The sequence below is a fragment of the Pinus tabuliformis genome, chromosome 8 (assembly GCF_031772625.1).
Source record: "Pinus tabuliformis cultivar Carrire ecotype Pingquan chromosome 8, CPIR1, whole genome shotgun sequence".
Taxonomy (NCBI): Eukaryota; Viridiplantae; Streptophyta; class Pinopsida; order Pinales; family Pinaceae; genus Pinus; species Pinus tabuliformis.
This window is the reverse complement of record NC_142294.1, coordinates 1,454,737,789-1,454,765,081: the sequence shown is the minus strand read 5'-3', so window position 1 is coordinate 1,454,765,081 and position 27,293 is coordinate 1,454,737,789. Positions and strand designations below refer to the sequence as shown.

The 27,293-nt window shown below is 40.0% G+C and overlaps 1 protein-coding gene across 1 annotated transcript; it reads right to left on the bottom strand.

Annotated features, from left to right (window-relative positions):
* Window positions 1-23,814: 23,814 nt before the first annotated feature.
* LOC149241243 (uncharacterized) lies at window positions 23,815-24,744 on the bottom strand. Its single transcript, XM_089370479.1, has one exon. It carries the CDS (start codon window positions 24,742-24,744, stop codon window positions 23,815-23,817), a length of 930 nt encoding a protein of 309 aa, XP_089226605.1.
* Between the last annotated feature and the right edge of the window lie 2,549 nt (window positions 24,745-27,293).

Below are 27,293 nucleotides of genomic sequence, written 5' to 3'. Positions count from 1 at the left end.
AACCATGAACAATATAAATCATATAACCAAAAATAACCAACATATAAACCATGGAAACTCAACCATAATGTCACAATCATAATCAATACATATGCTCATAGATCATAATAGAAAATACCTCTTATTAACATATGAAAATGCCAACCAAGTAAGGGACTTCCACGTACCACCGACCATAGATTGAGCTAAACCAAATCTCTCTTTCAACCAATCACCCCCGTGCCATATTCCAAGCATGAATGCGGGATCTCATGAAACAAATCAAACAAAACCAAACCAGGGCTTCCAGAGGCCACAACAGCGCAACCCTTAACCAGTGATTCCACCTCACAGTCAGACATCACTAACCATCACCATATCAGTCTCTACCCCAGTTTTCCAAGGCTCCCGAGCATTTGTTCCAATCAAGGCTTCTAGGACTAGTAACTCAACCCACAACTATTGTTGGGTTCCAGAGCGTTTGTCTAACCAGGGCTTCTAGGACTAGTAACTCAACCCACAAAAGGCTCCAGAGCATTTTTCCAACCAAGGCTTACAGGACTAGTAACTCAACCCAAGTTGTTACAGAGCTTCGAGAGCGTTTGTCTAACCAAGGCTCCGGGAACTAGTAACTCAATCCAAAACTATAAGGAACATGAGCACCAACAAAAAAATAAAGATAAACCCACAACACCATGGCTATCCATGAAATGGAAATGCTAGGAAAAACCACTGTCAATCCAAGAAATCCTCTGTGCCAATGATAGATCATAACCAAGAAACCATATGCATGTACATGAAATTCAACCAGGGCTATTACATTTCTCTCAATGGCAATTTTATTTAAATGGGGGAATTCCATCTAAGTTAGTATATATTTTTCTTTGAATACATTGTGTAGAAATTCCTTGTAGACTCAAACTGCTAATTGTAATTTATTAAAACAATTGACTTGAGTCTACTCTACTCATAAACGGAAACAATTAAATGATCGTTAAATCAAGAAACATACAAGAGAAAGAATTAATCAACACATTACACAATGATTTCCTGGGGAAAGCCATAGATAAAAACCCCTACTATCTGTATATTGCATTAGTCAGAAAATATGAGAAGATTACAATGCTTTGCTCAAGCTCGAGCAACCTCTGCACTATCTCTATCTATCTCATTGCTTCCTAGACAAGCCCAAGCCAATACTTAACCAAATTTTGGCTTGCCTAATTCCCTATTTTCTTGCATTTTTCCTTGGGAATTAGCCCCATATTAATTAGGGAAATTCCTCAATTAGAATTGCGTAATCCTCAAAGGCCTTCCTCTGACTACATACACCACCCGTACAATTCATATGATTATACAACTGATAGTGCATTATCCCTAAACTCCAATCTCAACTGGGTAACTCTCAGATCTGGCATGCATGAGTTATTTATCAACAAATCATCAGTTAATTGGTTGAACACATGAAGCAACACCCCATTGTTTGACCTCCTGCTAGTTCTTCCATTAGTTGGAACTAGTTTAACTGAATTTAACTCAATTAAACTGAATTAATTAATTACAACTCAAAATAAACTCAATCAGGGCTCCTATAATGTAGGAGACACTCTACATGACTCAAGTTAGACCCTCAACTCGAATTAACTGACACAACTAAGTCAAATTAACTTAGTTAACTTGTACAAGTTGTCTTGTGATGTGGAATTACAATTTTATTCCTGATTTAATTCAAGAACAAAATTAAATTTGAATTTTCATGTTGCATTTTCAACACTCCCTCTCAACAAGAAAGGATTATCAAATACCCCAATCCTGCCTCAATGGAACTCGAATTTTCCTCTTGACAGTGCCTTAGTCAAGATGTCTACATCCTGCTCCTCTGTAGGAATGTACTCCAACAAGATGATTCTCCTCGACACACAATCTCATAGATGGTGATACTAGATGTCAATATGCTTGGACCGTTCATGAAAAATTGGATTCTCAAAGAGTTTGACACAAATTTGATTGTCACATTAAATCACTGTAGGATCTATAGGTTGACCAAATAACCCAAAAAGGATCTTCCTTATCTAGATAGTCTCACAAGTTGCCTGACTAGCAGCCATGTACTTTGCTTATGTCGAACTGAGTGCAACTAATCTCTGCTTCTTGTCGTACTAAGAAACTGTTGTTGACCCAATATTGAATATTCCCCTTGATGTTCTCTTCCTGTCGGATGGACTCCCTGCCCAATCTGCATTTGTGAAGCCTTAAAGCTTCACTTCATTTATCCATCTGTACCAAAGACCAAACTGAGTGGTGCCTCTGAGATATCTCAACACATGTTTAGTTGTCTTCCAATAGAGTTTGGTTGGATTAACCATTGCTTGACTAAGTTGGTTAACTGCAAAACATATGTTTGGTTGTGTGTTCACCAAATACATAAGTGAACCCACAAGCTGCCTGTAAATAGTAGCCTCCACTACTTCACCTGAAGTAGCATTTTCCTTCCTCCAATTTCCTACTAGAGGAGTCTCCATGGGTTTGCTGCTCTCCATGTGGAACTTCTTCAGTGTCTCGTTGGCATACTTTCCCTAAGAGACAAGAAGCTCCTCATCTCCTTTCCATACTTCCATACCAAGGAAATAATGCATGAGCCCCAGGTCCTTCATCTCGAATTCTCTTGCAAGATCCTCTTTGTAAGATTTTACCATCTTCTCATCACCTGTTATAATTAAATCATCGACATATAATACTATAATCAATAATTTACCTTCAACCACAATATGGTAAAGGTTCGCATCTGCTTCACTTTTGGTGAAGACTAACCTGGTGAAATACTTGTCAATCTTGGTGTACCAAGAACGAGGCGCTTATTTCAATCCATAAAATGCTCACTTGAGTCTGCACACATGCGACTCTTTGTTAAAGGTCTCAAATCCTTCCGGCTACTCAATGTACACCTCTTCCTAAATCACTCCATTGAGGAAGGTTGTCTTCATATCCATTTGATGTATCTTCCATCCCATCTATGTTAAAAGTGTTAGAATAGATTTGATTGAAGATTACCTTGCTACTAGAGAAAACATCTCCTCGTAATCAATTCCCTCCACCTGAGAGAACCCTCTGGCCACAAATTTGGCCTTGTGTTTCTCCACACTCCCATCTACTGCTTGCTTTACCTTGTAAAGCCATCTAGAACTCACCACTGAATTGTCTGTTGGTCTTGGGACCACTTCCCAAACACTATTTCTGATAATGGATTCATACTCCTCTACCATGGCATCAACCCATACTATTTGTTGCACTTCTTCCTTGAATGAGGATGGCTCAATCTCTACACTCTCACTCATCAGAGCCATGTAGCCAATGTGACAATCTAGTGAACTCCTCTGCCTGTGTTGTGATGTGGGTCCTCCCACATTCTCTCTATCATCAGGCATCAATCTGCCAGCTTCTTTGGTGCACTTCCTTCCATCTCTGGAAGTCTCTACATGAGTGGGTGCTTCCACTCTCTGCTCCTCTGCATGTGGCTACTCCACATCATCCTGAGGTTCTTCCTTTGGAGCTAAAATCTCCTCGTTTGCATGCAACTGAAGTTCCCTCTCAAGGAAACATCTCATGGCCTTCTCTTCATTGAAATTCACATCTCTACAAACCATTGTCATCATGTGAGATGCAGGTAGACTTGATAGTTATGAGGTGTACTAGTGTACCCCACAACTATGCCCAACTCAGTTCTTGGTTCTAGCTTTTTCCTTGCATCCTTGGTAACATGACAATAAAGTGATGAACCAAAGATCCTAAAGTGTGCCACATCTGGTTTTTTACCTGAAAAGGCTTCTTTTGGTGTACTCATCTCAAGAATCCGATGAGGACTCTTGTTCTACACATATACAATTGTGTTGCATGCTTTAGCCCACAAGTGCAATGGTAGGCCCTGATCATGTAACATTTCTTGTGCATCTCCCACAATACTTTTGTTCTTCCTTTTAGCCACCCCATTCTGTTGTGGTTTATGGGGTGCTATTAACTCTCGTCAAATGCCTTCTGATGCATAGAAGTTCTTGAATTCATTCGACACATAGTCTCCATTGTTCTCGCTCCTAAGAGCCTTCACTTTCTTGCTGGTGTCTTTCTCATCAAGTGCTTTAACTTCACAAAATTTAGATAACGTCTGATCTTTCTTTTGCATGAAGAAAATCCAGCACTTACGTGAGAAATCATCTACAAATATTACATAATACCTATGCTTGGCCACGGAGGTTGTCTGGAACGGTCCACACACATCTAAGTGAACTCTTTCAAGGATCGCTTGCACTCGACTATCCTTATCATGAAAGTTGGCTTTGGTGTAATTCCCCAATGTACACCCTTCACATGTATCTCTCTGCTCTAGTGTACCCTTGGGAAGCCTTGTAGAAATCTGTTGCATGATCTTCAAAGCTCCGTGGTGCAAGTGACCCAATCTTCTATGCCACAATTCACCCATGTATCGGCTCTGCACCTTCTTCTCGTTTGTGCTCAAAGCAACATAGTGTAGAAATTCCCACTGTAGATCACCTGAAATGCAATATACTAAAGCAAAATACTTGATCTACTTCTACAAACAAACTTGCGGAAGCTTAATTGATTTTGAGCAAGATCAAATAGAACACATATCACAGAGAATGAGAAATCAATCACACATGAACACAGAAGAATACTCTGGGGAAAACCTTAGCTAAAAACCCTGATCTTTGTATTATCATACAAGTGGAAATATGCCTAGATTACACAAAGCTTTAGCTCACAATCTATCCATCTCTTAGTACAATCCCTCAATACAGCTCACAAACTGAATAGACACAACATATGCCTTCGTCCAATCCTCCAAGCCTCCTATTTCCTTGTGCAGTTTCTCATGGGGTCCAATGCTGCCACTTGTGTGAATTGGCCTCACACACAACTCATCAAACTCATAAATGACTACACAATCCTCAAGGAATGAATTCCTTTTGCATGCAAGAGATATCCTCAATGGAATATTCCTGCAATTGATAGTACATTGTCCCATCATCTGATTTCAACTAGGTCTCTGACTGAACTGACATGCATGAGTTATTTATGAGATAATATTCAGTTATCTGAAGTGCAACAGTTACATGCATAAATGCATTAACTAACTGAACTCGCAATTAGTTCAAAAAACTGTTTGAACTAATCTAATTGGACTTAACTCAGTTAACTGAGCTAACTAATTACAACTCAAAGTACAACTCATCCTGATCTCCTTAATCAAGGGATAACTTCCTCAATCAAAGGGGAAACTGTTGCATGTCTTCACATAGACTTCATGTTTGATTTTCTACAACTAATTAACTCAAGATGAATTAATTAATTATTTTACAAATAGCTGCTAAGATCAAATTCGAATTTTAATTCTCAATTTTAGTTTAGGGACTAACTAAAATTGGAATGTATCCCGAAATGCTATTTATAGCAGTGCTATTTTTAGCATTTCTTGTTGCTATTTTCAACACTCCCTCTCAACAAGAAAGGGATTATCAGTCACCCCAATCCTGTCTCTGTGGAACTTGAACTTGCATTTTGACAATGCCTTAGTCAAAATATCTGCATCTTGTTCCTCGGTCGAAACATACAGCAACAACATGATCCTCTTCACCACACAGTCTCAAAGATGATGATACTGGATATCTATGTGCTTGGACCTGTCATGAAATACTGGATTCTCAGAGAGTTTGATACAACTCTGATTATCACAATAGATCACAGTTGGATCCATCCTCTGACCAAACAATCCCACTAGAATCTTCCGCATCCAAATGGCCTCGCATGCTGCTTGACTAGCAGCCATGTATTTAGCCTCTGCTAAGCTAAGTGCAACTGACCTCTGTTTCCTGCTGTACCAGGAAACTACAGCTGAACCAAGGTTGAAGATTCCTCCAGAAGTGCTCTTCCGGTCTGATGGACTCCCTGCCCAATCAGCATCTGTGAAGCCTTGAAGCTTCACTCCCTCTGTCCGTCTATACCATAATCCATACTGAGATGTGCCTCTGAGGTATCTCAGCACATGCTTTGCTACCTTCCAAAACATCTTGGTAAGCTGAACCATAGCTTGAATCAGCTGGTTCACCGCAAAGCACAAATATGGTCGTGCATTCACTAGATACATCAAAGAACCCACAAGCTGTCGATAAACAGTAGCAACTACTACCTCACTTGAAGTAGCATCCTCCTTCCTCCAGTTACCAGCTAGAGGAGTTTGCATGGGCTTACACTTCTCCATGTAAAATCGCCTAAGTATCTCATTAGCATACTTGCCTTGAGACAAACACTTCCCCATCCTTCTGCCACACTTCCATGCCTAGAAAGTAGTGCATAAGACCCATGTCTTTCATCTCGAACTCTCTTGCAATGTCCTCCTTGTAAGACTTGATCAACTGATCATCACCTATCAAAATCAGATCATCCACATAAAGAACAATGATCAATGGCTTACCTTCTACCATGATGTGGTAAAGGTTCGCATCTGCTTCACTCTTGGTGAAGCCTAACTCGGTGAAATAGCTGTCGATCCTGATGTACCAAGCACGAGGTGCTTGTGTTATGAAACCAGCAAGATATAAAAGAGTGATCAACGCCTTAGAATTCAGCCTCTTCGAGGGGGAAGCTTCCTTTACATTACACAAATGAACAATTCTTGGATGATACAAATGAAAAGACCTCCTTTCTATATATAGGAGTCTAAGGGGTTATAACATAATCAGAGCCGACATAACAATAATAATGTAAGGGCACAATAATAACAATAGTGGGCTTCTATGTGGCACAATAGTAACAATATGGGCACTACATGGGTACATCAATATAATAAGTGGGTTGTACTAATAACAATAAGGGGTTACACTAGTAGTATAGGGGCCTAACATGCCCCTCTCCTTCAAAAAGCGTTGTCCTCAACGCTTGAGTAGTTCTTGATGCTTCTGTATAAAATTCTTGTCCTCCCGTGTGGAATCTTCAGCGGGTAAGTTCTTCCACTTAATGAGATACTCTAAAATTGATTGATTTCGTCGCTGTCGGGTTCTTGTTTCTGTGACTGCTCCAAGTTCCAATATGATTTTTCCTTCCTCTTCAATTTCTGGCAATATTGTTTGAATTGGGATCTTTTGCAATTTTTGAATAAGTGGCCATACTTCTTCATCCTTCTTCCATTCATCCCTTGCTTCATTTATCCAATCCAGTTGGATAATATAAATAGCACAAAACAATGCTTCCACATCCTCATCCTTGAAGAGTCTTCCCATTCGGTAAGGTCGCCATTTTTTAAGTGCATGTAGTATTGCCAACATGTCCTTCTATCTCTAGAGTTTGAGGAGTGGTAATTTCTTCCAATCCTTTACAAGATATGGTAAGATTCATGATCGATGTGATCTTTCACTTCTTGAACATTTTTCTTCTTGATATGTCCTTCTATCTTGATAGTTTGAGGAGTGGTAATTCTTGCCAATGCTTTACAAGATATGGTCTGATTCATTTCTTCTTTCTCTGGGGTGGGGTCCTGGCGTATATCCTCTTCTTTTGATGTTTCTTGATCCTTTTCTTCCTCCTCTTCATATTCTATGTAAAATAATTTCTTCTCAGCACACTTATGACCTTTAGTGCATTTGCTATCACAATTGTAACAAAGCCCTTTTTCTCTTTTTTCTTCCAATTGTTGTGGTGTAACCCTTGTAGGTTGTGGAAGGCTAGGAGAAACAACACTTCCATCTTTATAGTTGTGAGGGGTATGCTTCCTGGTTTCCATAATTTTTCTTTCCACTATGTCATAAAGCCCTTTTACTCTTTCCAATTGTTGTGGTGTTGCTCTAAAGAAGGTTTTGCTCTTTGTATCCTCATAATGTGCTATCATTTCCTCCGTGAAAATTGACCACGTAACAAGTTGTTTAAGAGAACAAATCCCTTCATAGCATAAAAATTGATCTGGTTCTAAATATGAAGATGCAATACATACCTTTTGTAACAGTGGTACACCATGTAGATCAAAATATTGCTCCATTTGAAGTATCCAATTTATCGGATCCTTGCCATCAAACTTCCTCATCTTGCTTTTTCTTGATTTTAGGAGCTCGATCTTGAAACGACTATAACTCTGTACTTTCAAATCTTTAAGTTCTAAAATTGTGACCTATAGTAGCCCTCTGCGTCCTCTTTCCAATGCCACCAGTCTGATCCAAATTGGATTCTCCAAGAAAGAGTTATGCACAATCTCCCAAGATAACCTGATTATAGACCTTTCCAGAAGAGCAAACTTGTATGAAGTACCACGTGTCACTGTTTCGACCTTTGGCTTTGAAAAAGATATACAAGAAACTACAGTCCGTCCTCTTTCTGTACCTTCTTACGAAATTTCAATCCGATGCTCAGAGAGAAAGTTATGACGATTTTCCCCCAGTCACCTGTTTGGAATGTAATTCAGGAGTCTGCAAAAAGACCAACTTCCGCAGTTCATATCTCCGCAAATATAGCGTGAAAAGCTCTGAAATTCAGACCCGAGATTCAGCGCGATTTCTTCTCAAATGGGTTTTTTTTAGCTTCTGCAACGTGGCAGAAAAAAAATTATAGTGAAAATGCCATGATGACCTATTTGGAGCAGCGAAACCCTAGAATCCAAAGCTCTGATACCAAATGTTATGAAACCAGCTCACAAAAAGATAGAAAAGAGAGATCAACGCCTTAGAATTCAGCCTCTTCGAGGGGGAAACCTCCTTTAGATTACACAAATGAACAATTCTTGGATGATACAAATGAAAAGACCTCCTTTCTATATATAGGAGTCTAAGGGTTTATAACATAATCAGAGCCGACATAACAATAATAATGTAAGGGCACAATAATAACAATAGTGGGCTTCTATGTGGCACAATAGTAACAATATGGGCACTACATGGGTACATCAATATAATAAGTGGTTTGTACTAATAACAATAAGGGGTTACACTAGTAGTATAGGGTCCTAACAGCTTACTTCAGCCCATACAAAGCCTTCTTGAGTCAGCACACATGTGACTCACGATCAAAGGTCTCAAAACCTTCCGGCTACTCAATGTACACCTCTTCCTCAATCTTCCCATTGAGGAACGCAGTCTTCACATCCATCTGATGGATCTTCCAACCCATCTGAGCTAATAGTGCCAACATCGATCTGATAGATGAGTACCTTACTATAGGAGAAAAAGTCTCATTGTAGTCGATCCCCTCGACCTGTGAGAAACCACGGGTAAGAAACCTTGCCTTATGTTTCTCAACATTACCATCAGCTGCCTGCTTTACCTTGTAAAGCCAGCGGGAACTCACCACTGACTTGTCCTGAGGTCTAGGGACAACATCCCAAACACAGTTCCGAACTATAAAGTCGTACTCCTCCACCATTGCATCAACCTAGACTGGTTGCTACACTGCTTCCTCCAGAGAAGAAGGTTCGGTCTCTACACACTCCCCAACCGGGGCCATGTAACCAGTGTACCGCTCGAGTGACCTCCTTTGTCTGTGTTGAGAAGATGCTTGTCCCACATTCTCTTGTGCATCCGACATCAACCTGTCAGCTTCCCTTGAGCGTTTCTGCCCATCTCTGGAAGACTCAGCATGAGTGGATGTCTCCACTCTCGGATCCTTTGCATGCAGCTGCTCCGCATCAGTATGAGGCTCCTCCTCCTTAGGAACTAAAAGTTCCTCCTCTGCATGCAACTTGAGCTCCCTCTCAAGTGATACTCGCATGGCTTTCTGCTCGTCGAACTTCAAATCTCTGCATACCACTGTCCTTTGACTGGTAGGCAGGAACACCGATAGTTGTGGGGTGTATCAGTGTACCCCACAAGTATCCCCAACTCAGTTGTTGGATCTAGCTTCTTCCGGGCATCTTTGGTCACATGGCAATAAACCGATGATCCAAAGATCTTGAAGTGACTCACATCTGGTCGCTTCCTAGAAAAGGCTTCCATTGGTGTCTTCATCCCCAGTATACGGTGCGGGCTTCTGTTCTGCAAGTATACTGTTGTATTGCATGCCTCAGCCCACAAATGAAGTGGTAGGCTTTGGTCATGCAACATCGCTCGAGCTGCTCCCACAATCGATTTGTTCTTCCTTTCGGCCACCCCATTCTGTTGTGGGTTATGGGGTGCCGTCAACTCCCGTTTAATTCCTTCTGTTGCGCAGAAGTCCTTAAACTATTAGGATACATACTCTCCACCATTGTCACTACGCAAGGCCCTTATTTTCTTTCCAGATTCTTTCTCTGCCAAGGCTTTAAACTCACAAAACCTTGAGAAGTTCTGATCCTTCTTCTACATAAAGTAGATCCAACATCTACAAGAAAAATCATCAATAAAAATAACATAGTACCTTTGTTTAGCGGTGGAGGCTGTAGAGAATGGTCCACACACATCTGTGTGAACTCGCTCCAGGATTGCTCCAGCTCTACTGTCTCGATCCTGAAAGGAAGATTTCACATACTTACCCAAGGTACAACCTTTGCATGTATCCGTCTGCTCCAGTTTTCCCTTGGGAAGTTCGGTAGAAATTTGTTGCATGATCTTCAAGGCCCCATGGTGCAAGTGGCCCAATCTTCTATGCCATAGCTCGCCAACATCTTGGCTCTGCACCATCTCTGCTTTGGAACTCAATGCAGCACAGTTGTCTACCTCTAGCTTATAGAGATTCTTAACTCGAATCCCAATCCTCTTGGTCTGTCTAGTGTCAATATGCCTCAGGAATACCTTTCCTTTACTAAAGACTACATCATAGCCTTTGTCTTCCATCATAGCAACAGACACACGATTCTTCTTCAGACCCAGTACATACTTTACATCAATCAAGGTACTGAAAAGATTCTTGTCGCCGGTCATGTGGAATGAAGGTCCACTGTCCAGGTACCAAACACATCCCACCATGGATGAAACCATGCATGTGATGAGAGAGAAATTCAATTCAAACTGTGAGGCCAGTGCCTCACCATCTAATCCCTTTGAGGATCCCTTCTTGGATTTCTTCTATGGACAATTCGTAGCATAATCGCCCACCTCATGACAATGAAATCATCTCACTTTCGATTTGTCAAACTTCTTCCCACCATGGGAAGAACTGGATTTGGAATGGGATGCCTTCCCTTTCCCTTTCCTTGCCTTACTCACTAAGGCTAGATTTTCTTCATCATCTTGCTTTGATGAAGATCCATCTTTGGTGCTTCTTCTTATCTCCTCTTGCATCAGATCCGACCAAAGTCGTTCCCAATCTGGCAGTTTCTCTCTTCCATTTACCGAGTCTTGGTAGCTATGCCAGCTCTTAGGAAGACCGAAGAGAGCAAGACTCACCATGTCATCATCGGTTGTCGTGATCCCTACGCTTCCGAGCTCATCCTTGTAGGTGGTGAGCTTGTTCAGATATGTAGAGATCGTGTCGCCCTTTTCACACTTGATTTTCCGAAGCTTGTCTTTCAGCACCAGCTTCCTCTAATCATTGTTTTTCTGATATAGATCCTTCAATGTTTTCCACATTGAAAATAGTGTCTCCTTCCCATGGAGACTCGAGACTATGTGGTCTCAAACTCCCTCCAGAAGGATTCTCCTCACTCTAGCCACACATTTCTTCCATTCCACCAATTCTTGGGCATTAGCTGTTGCTGGCTTGGGGACTTCTTGATCAATGAAGTCCTTTAGACCATTGTCTTCTAGTACCGCTTCCATGCGATCCTTCCAAGCTATATAATTCGAGCTACCATCAAGGGCATACTCGAGTCTTAAATCGTTGAACGCCATTGGTGAAATTTGAGATGTGATAAGAATTCGAATTCTATAATCATGAACTTCAAACTTCTCCCTTCTCCCTTCTTTGTATACTATTCTTCGTTTTGATCACCTTTGCTCTGATACCATGTAGAAATTCCCACTGTAGATCACCTGATAATGCAATATACTAAAGCAAAATGCTTGATCTAGTTCTACAAACAAACTTGCAGAAGCTTAATCGATTTTGAGCAAGATCAAATAGAACACACATAGCAGAGAATGAGAAATCAATCACACATGAACACAGAAGAATACTTTGGGGAAAGCCTCAGCTATCGATCTTTGTATTATCATACAAGTGGAAATATGTCTGGATTACACAAAGCTTTAGATCACAAGCTATCCATCTCTCAGTACAATCCCTCAATACAGCTCACAGATTGAATAGACACAACATATGCCTTCCTCCAATCCTCCAAGCCTCCTATTTCCTTGCGCAGTTTCTCCTGGGGTCCAATGCTAGCACTTGTGTGAATTGGCCTCACACACAACTCATCAAACTCAGAAATAATTGCACAATCCTCAAGGAATGAATTCCTTCTGCATGCAAGAGATACCCTCAATGGAATATTCCTGCAACTAATAGTACATTGTCCCATCATCTGATCTCAACTGGGTCTCTGACTGAACTGACATGCATGAGTTATTTATGAGAGAATATTCAGTTATTTGAAGTGAAATAATTACATGCATGCATGCATTAACTAACTGAACTCACAATCAGTTCAACAAAATATTTGAACTAATCTAACTGGACTTAACTCAAATAACTGAGCTAACTAATTACAACTCAAAGTACAACTCATCCTGATCTCCATAATCAAGGGATAACTTCCTCAATCAAAGGGGAAACTGTTGCATGTCTTCACATAGACTTCATGTTTGATTTTCTACAACTAATTAACTCAAGATGAATTAATTAATTATTTTACAAACCACTGCTAAGATCAAATTCAAATTTTAATTCTCAATTTTAGTTTAGGGACTAACTAAAAGTGGAATGTATCCCAAAATGCTATTTATAGCAATGTTATTTTTAACACTTCTATTTTTAGCATTTCTTGTTGCTATTTTCAACACATAGTCTTCTACATCCAATTTGTAGAGGTTCTTCACCCAAAACTTGATCTGCTTCACTTGCCCTGAGGCTATGTGATGAAGGAAATCCTTTCCTTTGTTAAATATCACATCATAGCCACGTTCCTCCAACATGGCAATTGAAACCAAATTTTTCTTTAGGCCCGAAACATACATGACATATTTTAATGTGAGAGGAGAACCAGACTCCCTTTGAAAAGTAACAATATTGATGTCAGTCGCGTTATACCTTCCATCATCTCCAATTTCAATGTGCATTCGAAGGTCCTTCTCCTCCAAGTCACTCAATAATTGTTTGTTTCCAGTCATATGAAATGAGGCTCCACTATCTAGATACCACACACTACCCATCACCGCTATCACCATGCAAGAAATGAGGGTGAAATCCAACTCGAATTTTGAAGCAAGAGATTCACTTGCCACTCCTCCTAAGGGCTGCTTGTCATCCTTCTTATGCAGACACTTCATTGCATAGTGTCCCAGCTCATGACAATGAAAACATTTAATCTTTGACAAGTCCTTCTTCTTGAAGTCCTTCTTCTTGTTCCCCTGACTGGAATCTCCCTTGGATTGGAATTCCTTTCCTTTCCCTTTCTTCTCCTTTCCAACCAAGGCACAATTGTCCTCATCATCATGCTTGGATGAGGTTCCATCTTTGGTGCTTCGCCTTATCTCTTCTTGCAACAAGTCGAACCACAAACACTCCCACTCTGGTAGCTTCTCCCTCCCATTTACTGAGTCCTGGTAGTTGTGTCAGCTCTTGGGAAGGCTTAGAAGTGCTAGGATGACCAGATCATCTTCAACAACTATAACACCAACACTTCCAAGCTCATCCCGACATTGGGTGAACTTGGTCAAGTACTTTGGTATTGTGTCGCCCTTCTCCATCTTGATTTTCTTGATCTTGTCCTTCAATGCCAACTCCCTGTGGTCACTGTTATTCTGAAACAAGTCTGTCAAGGCCTTCCACATTGCATATGGAGTCTCCTTCACATGGAGGTGCGAGACAATATGATCTCTAACTCCTTCTATTATGACCCTTCTCGCCTTTGCAATACATTTCCTACACTCCACCAGATCTTCAACACCAATTGTTGGAGGCTTAGGAATATCTTTGTCTATGAATTCCTTTAGTCTGTTGTCTTCAAACAATGCCTCCATCCTGTCCTTCCAAGTAATATAGTTCGACCTACCCTCAAGGGCATATTCGAGTCTCAATCCGTAGAACGACATCATGTTGGATCTGAAGAATGATACTACAAATTTGATTTAAATTGTAAAGGACAAACTCGTATTCTCCTCTTCTAGAGTGATTTCTGCTCCAATACCATGTAGAAATCCCTTGTAGATTCAAATTGCTAATTGTAATTTACTAAAATAATAAACTTGAATCTACTCTACTCATTAGCGGAAACAATTAAATGATTGTGAAATCACGAAGCATACAAGAGAAAGAATTCAATCAACACATCGCACAATGATTTCCTAGGGAAATACACAACTAAAAACCCCTGCTATCTTTATATTGCATCAGTCAAAAAATATGAGAAGATTACAATGATTTTCTCAAGCCCAAGCAACCTTTGCACTATCTCTATTTGTCACACTACTTCATAGACAAGCCCAGGCTAATACTTAACCAAATTTTGGCTTGCCCAAGTCCCTATTTGCTTGCATTTTTTTCTTGGGAATTATCCCCCTATTAATTAGGGAAATTCCTTAGTTGGAATTATGCAATCCTCACAGGCCTTCCTCTGACTACATGCACCAACTGTACAATTCAAATGATTATACAAATAATAGTACATTGTCCCTGAATTCCAATATCCACTGGGTAGCTCTCAGATCTAACATGCATGAGTTATTTATGAGTGAATCATCAATTGACTGGTTGAACAGATGAAGCAACACCCCACTCTTTGACCTCCTACTAGTTCCTCCATCAGTTGCAATTATTTTATTTGACTTTAACTCAGTTAAACTAAATTAATTAATTACAGTTCAAAGTAAACTCAACCAGGGCTCCTATAATGTAGGAGACACTCTACATGACTTAAGTTAGACCCTCAAATCGAATTAATTGAAGCAACTAAGTCAAATTAACTTAGTTAACTTGTAGAAGTTTCCTTGTGACGTGGAATTACAATTTTATTCATAATTCAATTCAAGGACAAAATTAAATTAGGTTTTTCTTGTTGCATTTTCAACACATTGTATTTCAATAACCAACAATTTTCTTTTATAAAGCAAATGGTTTTTTGGGAGACTTTTGTACAAGATTAGGAAGGTGCGTAGCATCTTGGAATAATAGTGTAAGGCTCTTATAACACCATACTTTTTACCCCTAGCTTATGCATGTATATGCAATGATGAAATGGGTATAAGTCAAACATATGCAGTCTAAGTAAAGAATAATTGTTGACTTTATAAATATGCACATCGAAATACAATATAAAGACCACTAAGTTTGCAAATGACGAAGGAAAAGAAAACGACTGAGTCCGTGAGGCAAGAAGAAAGGGTACTAGGGGGATAAGAGTAATATTTTATTATTACTCACATTTAACCTAAGTTTTTTAACCTTTACTTATACTCACCTACCTTGGAATTAGTTGCCCAAAAGATATATATGTGAACTTCTCATGCAAGCACATGGCCTTTTTTTTAACAGGGATGATTACATTTTTATTAATTCCAAAAAAGTAGGGCTAAAATGCCTTCGTATTATAGAGAGAAGGGGCAGCTCTATAATAAGATCTCCTTGTACATACTTCCCAATAGCTATAGAGAGAAGACTATATTTGTTTATTCATATTGCACTGACAGTATAAATTATTACAAACTGACAAAGGAGAAAGTTATATCTACAATTCATTGGTCATTACATATAAATTGGTGAACTATGGTGCACCTTGAAAATGGCACTTGTCTTATAGTTTCTAGGCATGGTTGATGGAGTGCTCCTCTATCGGGGGTTGGTTGAAGTTTCAGTTTTCTAATCCTGAGTTTTCGGCAACCTTTCTTTCCTGGATCTCAATGCATTATTCCAGCCCTCCAATCCAACTGTGATGTGCATCAATGACCTTGTGGAGGGTGTGTAAAGCCTTCTTAATGTGGATGCAACATTGATTTGTTTTATTAATCGCCTATCTGAGTGAGGCTGCTCCAACGTGCAAGTACCCGATGTCCATTTGACATTCTTCATTCTATTTTTTCTACATTTCCTTAACTTGCTCTAGCTCAGCTTTAAGGGAGGAACAGTGGTTGCAATAGGGATTGGATGACATGGAAATATTGTCTAGGACAGATAAAGGAGTGTAGGGTAGCAAAGGAGTATGGATAGGTCAAGAGCACTAGGGGAGCTCAGTGTGAGGTGCAACTAACAGGAGGAGTTTAAATGAACATAATTTTTGAGCAATGTGAGATCCAAGGGATTGAGTTCTCTGCATTGAATCAAACAAGATGATGTAAAAGGGATTGCCTTCTAAGCAAATAATCCTATGAGGATGCTCAAATCTGCAGAAGGGGATGTGATTTGACATAGAAGGACTCTTGCGTTACCTGAGTTTCCATGGGAGCCAGCTTTGATGTGAGAGATTGTCTCAACTTCAAAGGAGGTAGAGATTGTTTTCATGAGGAGAATGTGGTCAAAGCACATGGTTAGGGAATTTGAATGCACCAGAGATCATTATTTTTTCGAGCCTCTCTTTAGGGTCACTAGCAAACTTGATTTGCATGGTGATCTACTGCTACATTATTTTCTCTTAGCACATGGAAGAAACTCATGATCCCTAGGTTAGCTAAGTTATGTCGCATACACACTAATATTTGGCATATATCTACCTTTTTGGGTTGGGAGCTATTGCCCAATTGATGAATGCGCAGTGCAAAGTCTCCTATCACAATGGGATTTCAAATTAAAATTCCAAACAAAATTATTACTCCCATAAGAATATTGTATGCTTTTTCTCTATTGTTAGATTCATAGACACGACCCCATTCATAATTTGCCTTTTCTTTCCCTTTAGGATCAATTACGACTCCCCTGGCCCCTGTTATACCTGGATATCTCTTTGATGCAATGTAAAAGAAGAGACAAGCTCAATCGTGTTCTTCTAACCAGTTCTTAAAAGCACTATCTTTCAATCAAATTTTCCAGTTAAGGGGAGTGGGAAGCATTCTAGGGGGATTATGCGTGATATGAGGAATTTTTTCCAAAACAAATTGAAACCACATTAATTCTCCCACCCACAAGCTATGTTGGTCAAATTTTTCGTTTCCTTTTGAGAGAATGTTTTCAATGGCAAGACCTCAAACCTTGGCCAGAAACTTTCTTTGCTCTTGATTCTTGTAATAAAAAATGTTTTTATTCACAGCTAACTAGATTTGCCAACAAAGGATCCTAGAATGATTAGCCATAACCGATTTAAGAAGTTTTTCTTTTCGAGGGAATAGGGATAACTTGAATTCCATTGTGCAAAGAAGTTAGTGATGTTCACTTTGAAATTTCTAATCACGGGGAGGGGATGGGACAAAGCCTTAAAAAACTTTTGAGAGAAGGGACAAGAGAAAAACAAATGTTGGATTGTTTCCTCAACGCTCATGCAGAAGGAGCATCTTGATGGGCCTTGTGTTTTATGTTTTCTAATATTGTCAGTTGTTAGAGTTCCCCCCTGAGGAGGGTCCAAATAAACAGCTTGACCCTAGGCAGACTTTCAACTTTCCAAACTACCCTAAAATAAGTCCACACAGGTTGTTGCTCTCTATCTCCTTGAAGTGCATTGTAACCACTCTTGACTGAGTAATCTTTCTCGATTCCATTTGAAGTTGTCATGTTGCTAGAATTGAATAGGTATTGCACCTTTTAAATACTTGATAAGAAGAGTCGATTGATGTACTAGCTCAAGAGGGGTGGGTGGAGGTTTCCATTCCTTCCAGGTTAATTCATTTTTATCCCATTCTGATATTTGAGCCAGCTTAATTATGCTTGCCTTTCACACTAGGTCTTGAGCTACTACATTTCTTGAATAAAGGAGAGTTTTGGTTTTCTCAATATACTGTCTCCCCAAAAATTGACCTCACGCTTGCCTCCAGGAATTCTAGATGCATGGAGTTGAATGAGGAGAAATGATTTTTTACATAATTTCAAAATTGAAGTACAAGGCATGTTTGGGACCTGAGTTTGAAGAAGTTGTTGACAAGTAGGGTTCAAATATTTCCCCTCAATTACATTCTTCCACTAAGCAGGCCCGTCGGTGATGAGTCTCCACACAATTTTTGCCCCCATAACTAAATTCATTAGATTAGGTTGCTTTATGGCTATCCCCCCTCGATCATACAGGGCTACCACCTTTTTCCAATTGAGGAGATTCAATTTTTTGGTGTTTGTCCTGCCTTCCTGCCACAAAAAAATTATTAGGATGAGCTCAATTTGTTTTTGTGTACAAGTTGGTGCTTGTGAAATTGCATATTGATATATGGAAAGGGTTAATAAGATGGATTTGATTAAAATGACCCTATGTGCTAAGTTTAACCTTTGCACTCCTCATTTTTTTAGTTTCTTCTCCATTTTATCAATAGTTTCATACCAAACCTCATCCTTCACATTTTTCTTAAAAATTGGCATTCCTAGGTATTTGAAATGAGTTCGTTTTGAATTATAAGGGATCTCAAGGATTTTAGAAATGCAACTAAGGATTAAAGGAGAGGTGTTGTAACCATATTTACTGCTCTTAAGCTTGTTGACAATTCCTACCGATACCTCTAAGAACTGATCCAGAGTGTTCTTGAATCTCCTGGCTACAATGGTAGATGCTCCTCCTATTAACAATGTATCATCGACGAACTAGGAATGATTTATGCTTTTAAATCCTTTGTTATATTGTATTCCTGTAATTAGCCCATTTTTTCTGTCATGCTCAAGTTTCCTATTGAGGGATTATCCCATAATGATATAGAGGAAGGATGATAGTGGAAATATGTGCCTTATTCGTTGAGTGCTCTAAAATAATTGCCTTGGTGTATCATTTACAAGGGGATCTATTCGAGGCTTATGGATGCAAGATTTGATTAGATCAACAAATTCGTTAGCAAAACCAAACTTTTCTAAGACAACATTTAAAAAGAAAAAAGAAAAAAGAAGAGTGTCTTACTATGTCAAAGGCATTCACCATGTCGAGCTTGAGAATGAAGCCTTGTTCTTCTCAGGAGAAGATGGAATGGATGGCTTCCTATAATAGGAGAATATTATGAACAATCTGTCTTTTCTGAATGGAACCACCTTGGCTTTCAAAGATCAGCCATGGGAGAAGTATTTTGAGTTGATTTGCTAGAATTTTAGTTAGAAATTTGTATGAGGAATTGCATAAAGAAATGGGCCAAAATCTATTGAAATTATTTGGCCTGGTTTCTTTGGGAATTAAAGCTAGGAAGGTCAAATTGGTGTTACCTCCTACTTTGTGCTTCTATTGAACCCATTGAATCATCTTAAGGAGATATTTTTTAATGAGATCCTAATAAGAACGGTAGAAAGCTATGGTCAATCCATTTGGCCCCAATGCTTTTTCTAGATGCGGGCTTGAGTATGCCCACTTCAATTTTGCTTCTACCATTGGCTATGTCAGAGTTGCATTAACTTCTCCAAATACCATTTTTGGAATTGTCCTAAGAATTTCTTCAAAGTTAGAAGAGGCTTTGGATCTATTGTCAATAATATTTTGAAGTGTTGGCGTGCTTCTTCCTTGATCTCTTCTTTCCCTTCTATTAGGATATTTCCTTCTCAAAATATCAAATCGACCTGATTCTTATTCCTTCTAGTTTTTGCGTGGTTGTGGAAGAAATTTGTGTTCTAATCACCAACTGAATCGAGAGACTCCTAGATTTGATCCGCCAACTTTCCTCTTCTTTCCTGTTGATTTGGTATAATTTCCAATAAAGGTATTTTTCTTTGTCTTGTATATTTGTTGTGTTGCCCTTGTTTTCCAACCTTGCTCCCACATTAACTAATTCATTTTGAAGGTTGATTTTCTCCTGAGCTGGGTCTCTGTAGCTCGATTTTGCCCATATTTTTCATGCAGTTTTAACAAGTTTCATCTTTGACTCCCAAATGTAGCTGGGGGAACCATTGAATCTGGTACACCAAGCTAGATGAATCACTCATTTGGCATCCTCATTGGTGGACCAAAGAGGGTTGTATCGAAAGGGGAGTGGTCCAAGGTTGATGTTATCGCCCAAGATTAAAGTGACAGGTCTATGATCATATGTAGTTGTTCGAAGAATTTTGGAGGATGTCATTCCAACACCTACGATGAGACCAGTGTGGATTATGAAATGATCTAGTCTTTCTTTTATGTTTCCTGAGCCTATGCGCCTATTGCTCTAGCTATAATTTCCATTCTTTGGCTTGACATCCATTAATATATGCTCGATCATTATCTCCTCGAGCTTGTCTCCGCTTAGATATGGATGGAATAACCCACCTCATTTTTCTCCAACATTCATAACTGGGTTAAGATCTCCACTTATTATGACATGTTGATTATTTTTAGCTTCTAAATTGCTTATGAATGAGGTCCCACACTGTTCTTTATCTCTATAATGCACAGGGGCATAGATGTTGTATATTGTGAGATCACTCCCATTTTCTTTGTTATGAAAATCAGTCTTGATCCAGTGTTGATCTCTGTAAATTCTTTGTATATCCATGATTGGTTGATTCCATATTGTGAAAATACCTCCTGATGCCCATCTTGCACTAATTGTTGCTTCTTTGTAGTTCCTAGTCATCTTGATTATTGATGACATTTTCTCCTCGCTAAGCTTGGTCTCCTAGAGAAGCATAACTACAAGGTTTTCTAATTTAATTAGGTATTTGATTGCATTGGTTTTCATTGCATGCCCAAGGCCTCTGCAGTTCTAGGAAACTAGGGTCATTATTTACCTTATGAGGGGGTGGCAGATTCCTTTCCTCTCCCTGCCTGAGACTGAGTTTCCTTCATTACTAGCCCTTTATCTAGATATGTGTCCATTTTTTGTTGAACGCCCATTGCCATGTCTTTTTGCATTACTTCATCTCAAACTTATTTGTTAGTTTTCCTTCTAGTTTTCTTTTGAAGCATCTCTAATGGTGTGAGAGCCTCTTTAGTTTTAGTTCTTGTTGAAATCCCTACAAAGGAGGATGTCAAGGAGTTCAAGGGGGCATGAGGTGCTTTAGCTTGAGGGGGGGATAAGATCTAAGAGGGTGAGATTATATGCATGGGGGTTAGCTAATAAGATGGGTGAGGCGAGGCATTGATTTGATCCCTTTCAACAGAGAGGGGGAGGGGATAAGTCATAGCAGGTGGATCTTCAAAAACTTTTTCTTCTTCATGCTTGGGGGTGGTGGTTGTGGGTTCATCTAGATTTGGATCAACGAGTATATTAGCTAAGGATCCAAAATAATTGGAGGAAGAAGGTTGTGAGATCCCAACGTGAGGCATAGGGTTGACATTGGAAGATGGGGAAACAAAACTAGAGGGTCTTGAATGAGGGTGCACTGATTATTTAGTGGATTTATTGGGGTTGTTGGAATTTTTGCACTTTACAGTTTCTCAGTTTGTTTCTTGAGCCTCTTTTGATTCCTTTATTGATTGCTTTAGACATCTATTAGAAAAATGATTGTATTCATGACATACCTTACACTTGAATGGAAGTTATTCGTAGTTGAGCTGTTGAATGTGCACCCAACTGTCTACCTTGATCTTCACTGCTTCTGGTATCTCTTTGGCTATATCGACTTCTACACAGATCCTTGCACATGCATGCATATCCTTCTTTGATTCAATTCAATCAATATATTTCTTGATTGCATTACCTATGGATCTTACTGATTCGTCTCCCTAATAGTGTAAAGGAGGACAGGGAAGGCACACCCAGACCGAAACTGCACTCGGTATGTCGAACTCAGAATCGAAGTCTATAGTCCGTCGATTTAAATAAAGTCCTCTTGAATCCATAAAGTATGGTATGTTCCTAAAGGTCAGGTCACAATCTTCCTTGGATTCGAAGTAAAAGGTGAAATATCCTCTTCCACAAAAAAGACCAAAATTTTCCCTTGTATTTTCAGAGTACAAATGCTCTCTATCTATTTTTGCATAGTTTTTGGAGAGGGCTAGAGTCTTGTGATTTTTCCAACCAATCCTTGCTCGGCTAGAGAGAGAGCTACTTTGCGTGATATGGAGGTCTATCTCAGGGGTTGAATCCATCCTCTTGACAAACTTGGAAATTGAAGGGTGCTACCAAGGTCGTCCAATGAAGAATATGAGGTTCAAGAATGCGCGAGCAGTTGGATCGGGAGAAGGCGAGGAGGAGGGGATTGCCCCCCAAAGAGCAGTCTCTAGAGGGGTCATCGAACCAATATGAAATAGAGAGTGGTGCAAGGACCAACACAATAGTTGATGTTACCATACAAATATAGTCTGTGATTTTGGGTATGCAAGTATGCTAGTTGTTCGTAATTCTTTTGGTTGTTTTCCTTTGCATTTAGGATGCCATAGTTCATGAAAATGATACTTTGTGAAAAATATGGTTGAGTTATGGGTGATGATTGAGATGAAGAGGAAATTAATTAACAACTAAAAATAACTATTTTCTAGTCACTGATATTCCCTAGTTACCCTGTGTTGGAGTATCATAGGGAAGTGAGATGGCCTGAAGGATTCTTTAGCATAGAAGGGGATCTCATTCCTAGTGTTGTATAAGATGAAAGGAAAGAGTACTTGGGATGGTGATAATGAGAAAATGTAAAAAATTAGTTCTATTTACATGTAAATTTGGTGATTTGGGCTCATTGAGAGATACTAGAGCTAAGCCATGGACTTTCTCCCTTGTGGATTCATAATACTGAATTGGGGGGTGGCATATATGACAAGGAGAATATGTGTGATAAAGAGCACCAGGGTGGAACGTTCTTCATTTGTTACAAGTTGATGAATAATTCTAAAATATATAATTATTCCTTCATTGTTTATGAGCATGCGAACATTAATATTTTTATAAGTGCAAGGATTAGTAGTTATTTTATGGTTTTCTTTCACGTGAATGAGTTTTAATTTATCTTATGTGAAATGAATTGCATTTTTTTAACATGGTTCACAGATGACAAGTTGTGGCTACATCTACGGGAAAATCCAGGTAGATCAACTTGAAGGGATCTACCCATCGGTCAAACAAGCAGGGCCTAACACCAAGGGAATCGAGGAGATTTGACCCCATGCCCTCCCAACTGGCAAGGTACTTAGCAACAGGACCCCAACCAACTGATCTAACCCTTGGGGCTTAAAATGATTTGCATTAAACAATTCACATTCATATTTACATGCTCATAAATTGAATCATTACTTATGATTGCATTAATTCCACATCAAAATGCATGTATGATGTAATTGGAGTTGTTTTGGAGTACCCCATCACCTTAATTGGCATACATAGGTGGTTGAGTATGTTATAACTATGTTATGAAGGTTTGGTATAATAATTGTTCATGGCATCAATGCTTATAACTTAGGATCATAAAAGACAACATGCCACCATTTATATTCTATAATGAGTTTTGTAAGCCCAAACAGAAAGATATATAATTACATTAGACAAGTATATGTAGTGTTGTTGTTGTTGTTGTTTTTTTTTTTTTCTTTTTTTAAAGAAACGGTTATGGATTGGTTATATTCCTCTTGGCGTGAATGCCGAAATAGCTGTTACAATTGATAGCTCCATGTTTTGTTGCTGCTTTCCGCAGAGATAGAGAGTACAGTTAAAGCTTGCCGATTTCCTAATTGTTAAAGATACCAAGAATTCCAAGTTTGAGATTTTCCCCCACTTGAAGGTGCAGACAAATTGATTTAATAGCCAGCAATAAAACATGGCGAAAATCTGATTATGGGATTGGTTCCCAAGTTTCTTCTCCGTCCTTCATCTTAGTTCCTACAGGGAGGAGGATTGCTTTATTAGCTTCGCTGTCCGCCGCTTTGTTGTGCATTCGCAGCACATGATAATATCTTAGCTTCTGAAAGTGCCTTTCCAATCCTTTAATTCGGGTTATCATTCTTGCTAACTTGAGATCCTTGACAGGGGAGTTGGAAATCATGGAGTTGATGATGATCTGGGAATCTCCAATTATATTGGCTTCTTTTATATTTAATTCTTTTAGACATTGGAGACCTTGGAAGAGGGCTAAAGCCTCCGCTTGGATGCTGGAGGCATAGCCAAGGCCCCAGGCAAAGGACTGGACTTTTTCTCCTTTTGGAGTTAGCACGATTCCTCCTGCTCCTGCTTTTCCCGGGTTGCTCTTTGCTGCCCCAACAAAAAAGAGGGAGTGATTTCCTTGCATTTTAATCCAGCTTTGCATATCACTTTCAGATTTCCTTAGCTGCCAGTATTTATTAATAGGGCTCTTTTTTTCTGCTGGCCTGATTTGAAGGCCGAGAGACAGTGCCCAGGCCATGTCTTGCTGACTCAAATTGGTATCATCTCTGGTATCCCCCAGGCATTCCTTGATTTGGCTTTTGATTTTGTTTTCCAGAATCCTGTAGTTGTGCTTTGTGTCCCTGAAAATCCTTCTATTACGCTCCAACCATATCTGCCAGCTTGTGATCTTGGGTAGAATTGCCCACGCCTTTCTGATGATCATATTTTTAGGGGCAGGTCCTGGATAATTATGTGCCCAATTAGCAAAGAGGTCTGTCATGGAGCTGGGGAGATTAAGGTATGGCTGAGGGCTGAGAGCGGTCCATATATGCTTAGAGAATGGGCACTCGAGGAACAGATGGGCCGCTTTCTCTGCATAGCTGGCAGATGGAGGGACCATTCATTCCTTTTTTTTCTGCAGAATGTCAAATGTGAGGGTTTTGGAATGACATACATGCCATGCAAAGATGTCAATTTTTGGCAGAGAAGGAGAACTCCACATGCCGCACCATGGAGCAGGGTCCGGAGGAGCGTAGGGGATCTCGCTAAGCTTGGTATATCCTTGGTTAACTGTATAGCCTTTAAGGCTTGTGCCCCATCCCTTCCTGTCTCTTGATCTTCTGCTGATGGGTGCGTTTCCCTGGAGACAGTTAATTAGCGTGTCCCATTCCTTCCCCAGCTGCGCCGAACCGTTGAAATGGATCCAGCTTGCCCAGGAGCCTTCATGCCATTTAGAAATGTCCCAGAGCGTGCGCAGGGAATTGCTGTCCATCCAGCGACGCAGCTCATTCAAGTTGACTCTGCTTTCAATCGGATGCTGGTTCATAATGCGATCGCTCCATATCTTGATTTTTTTGCCACTGCCAGGTATCCAGAACGCATGGTCTGTAATCAGATGGGCGGCCTTAGCGTGGAGTTTCAGGAAGGACGAATTTGGCATTTGTCTGACGTTTTCTAGACACCTGGTGCGCGATCCCCTGTAATATTTCTTCCAAATTGCTGTTTGTGCCCATCCTGGCTTTGGAGCAGTAATTTTCCAGAGGATCTTAGCAGCCAGTGCCACATTCTGTTGGCTGAGCTTTTTGAAATTTAAGCCCCCTTCACATAGCGGCCTAGTGATGATATCCCAGCTGATTAAAGGAATTTTTCTCGCATTGTTTTTTCCTCCCTGCCAGAAGAATCTCCTGATGTATTCTTCCATTTTTTTAATGATTGTTGCAGGGGCGAGGAGGGCAGTGAACTGGAAAAGAGGGAGACTGTGAAGCACTGATTTGATTAGAGTTGCTTTCCCAGCGATGTTTAACCAGGAGTAGCCCCAAGCTTGGATTTTTGTTTTGAGCTTTTCCAATTGTGGAAGCCAGTCCTTGCAGGAAAGATTTTTGAGGTGCACAGGAAGCCCCAAGTAATTGAACGATGTCCAGGAAGAGGAAGTAGCAAAGCCCAAGCATATAGAGATATCAGACAGCGCCCTGGGAGAAATGTTCCAGCTGTAAATGTGACATTTTCTCTTATTTATAGTGCAGCCTGTAGCATTGCTGAGGTCATCTAAAACTCTTTTGAATTTTGATGTAGAGGGGAGCGAGGCAGGCCCCAGGAGGAGAGTATCGTCCGCGAACAGAGCATGATTTATATTTTTAGCCCCTCTCGCGATTCACAGTCCGTTGATTTCATGATCTTGCATGCTTTTGTTGAGGAGGAAACTGAGGACGGAAGCCTGGATGACAAATAGCAGCGGGGATAGGGGGCACCCCTGCCTTAATCCTCTCGAAGCTTTAAAGAACTTCGTGGCTCTTCCATTCACAAGAGGGGCGATCCATGGTTCCCAGATGCATGCCCGGATCCATTTGATGAAGTTTTCTCCAAACCCGAATTTATTCAAAACTTGAAACAGAAAACTATGATTTACTCTATCAAATGCATTAGCTAAGTCGAGTTTGATAGCCATACCTTTCTCTTTTCGCCGAAGACTTGAGTGGATTGCCTCTTGGACGAGCAGGTAATTGTCCACGATCTGCCTTCCTTGGATGAATCCTGCTTGATTCTTAGGAACTAATTCCGGGAGAATGGGCTTCAATCAATTTGCTATGATTCTGGTAATTATTTTATACCCAATGTTGCAGAGAGAGATCGAGCGGAATCTGCTGAATGTATTGGCGCGTTTTTCCTTGGGGATAAGGGCTAAGAACGCAGAGTTGGTGCTGCCTCCTATCTTCTGAGTGTTCTGAGATTTTTGCACCATTCTCAGCAAGTCCTTTTCTATAATCAGCCAGCAAGCTTGAAGAAATCTAGCTGTGAATCCATCCGGCCCCGGGGCCTTGTCCGGGTCCATATCAAATAGGGCTTTTTCCACTTCTTCTTTGGTGATTTTGGCCTCAAGAGATTCCTTTGTTTTCTGATTTATTAAAGAGGGAACAACATCTAGGAGGTCTGAGTTTTGGTTCAGATCCTTATCCTCGGTGTATAAGCTTTGGAAGTGTAAGAACGTTGTTTTCTTTATATAATCAAAATATTTATGAGTGACATTATCAACTTTGATCTCAGCAATGGAGTTATGGCATTTTCTTACCAGTGTTTGCTTATGGAAGAAGGCGGTGTTCCTGTCCCCAACTTTGAGCCAGAGATTGCGGGATTTCAACCTCCAGAGTTCTTCTTCAGCAAGGCAGGCCCTGTGGTAGCTTTGCTGCAAATGAGATTCCTGTTCAATCACCTCCTCAGTAATAATGTCCTTCTCCATGCTCTTTTGGTGGGAATCGAGCAAGATTTTCAGGGATTTTCTTTCTGTGGTCGAATTAGACAGAGATTTTGCCCATCTCTTGAGATCCCTTTTTAATCTTCTGAGCTTTTCTTCCCATATATAAAAAGGCGAGCCTCTGACCGCCTGGTTCCAACTGTCCTTAACTATTTGCATAAAATCTGGCTCCTTGATCCAAAGCGGGCTGAAGCGGAAAG

Coding starts and splice junctions, on each gene's coding strand:
- LOC149241243 (XM_089370479.1), bottom strand. CDS start 24,744: ATGGTCCCTCCATCTGCCAGCTATGCAGAGAAAGCGGCCCATCTGTTC.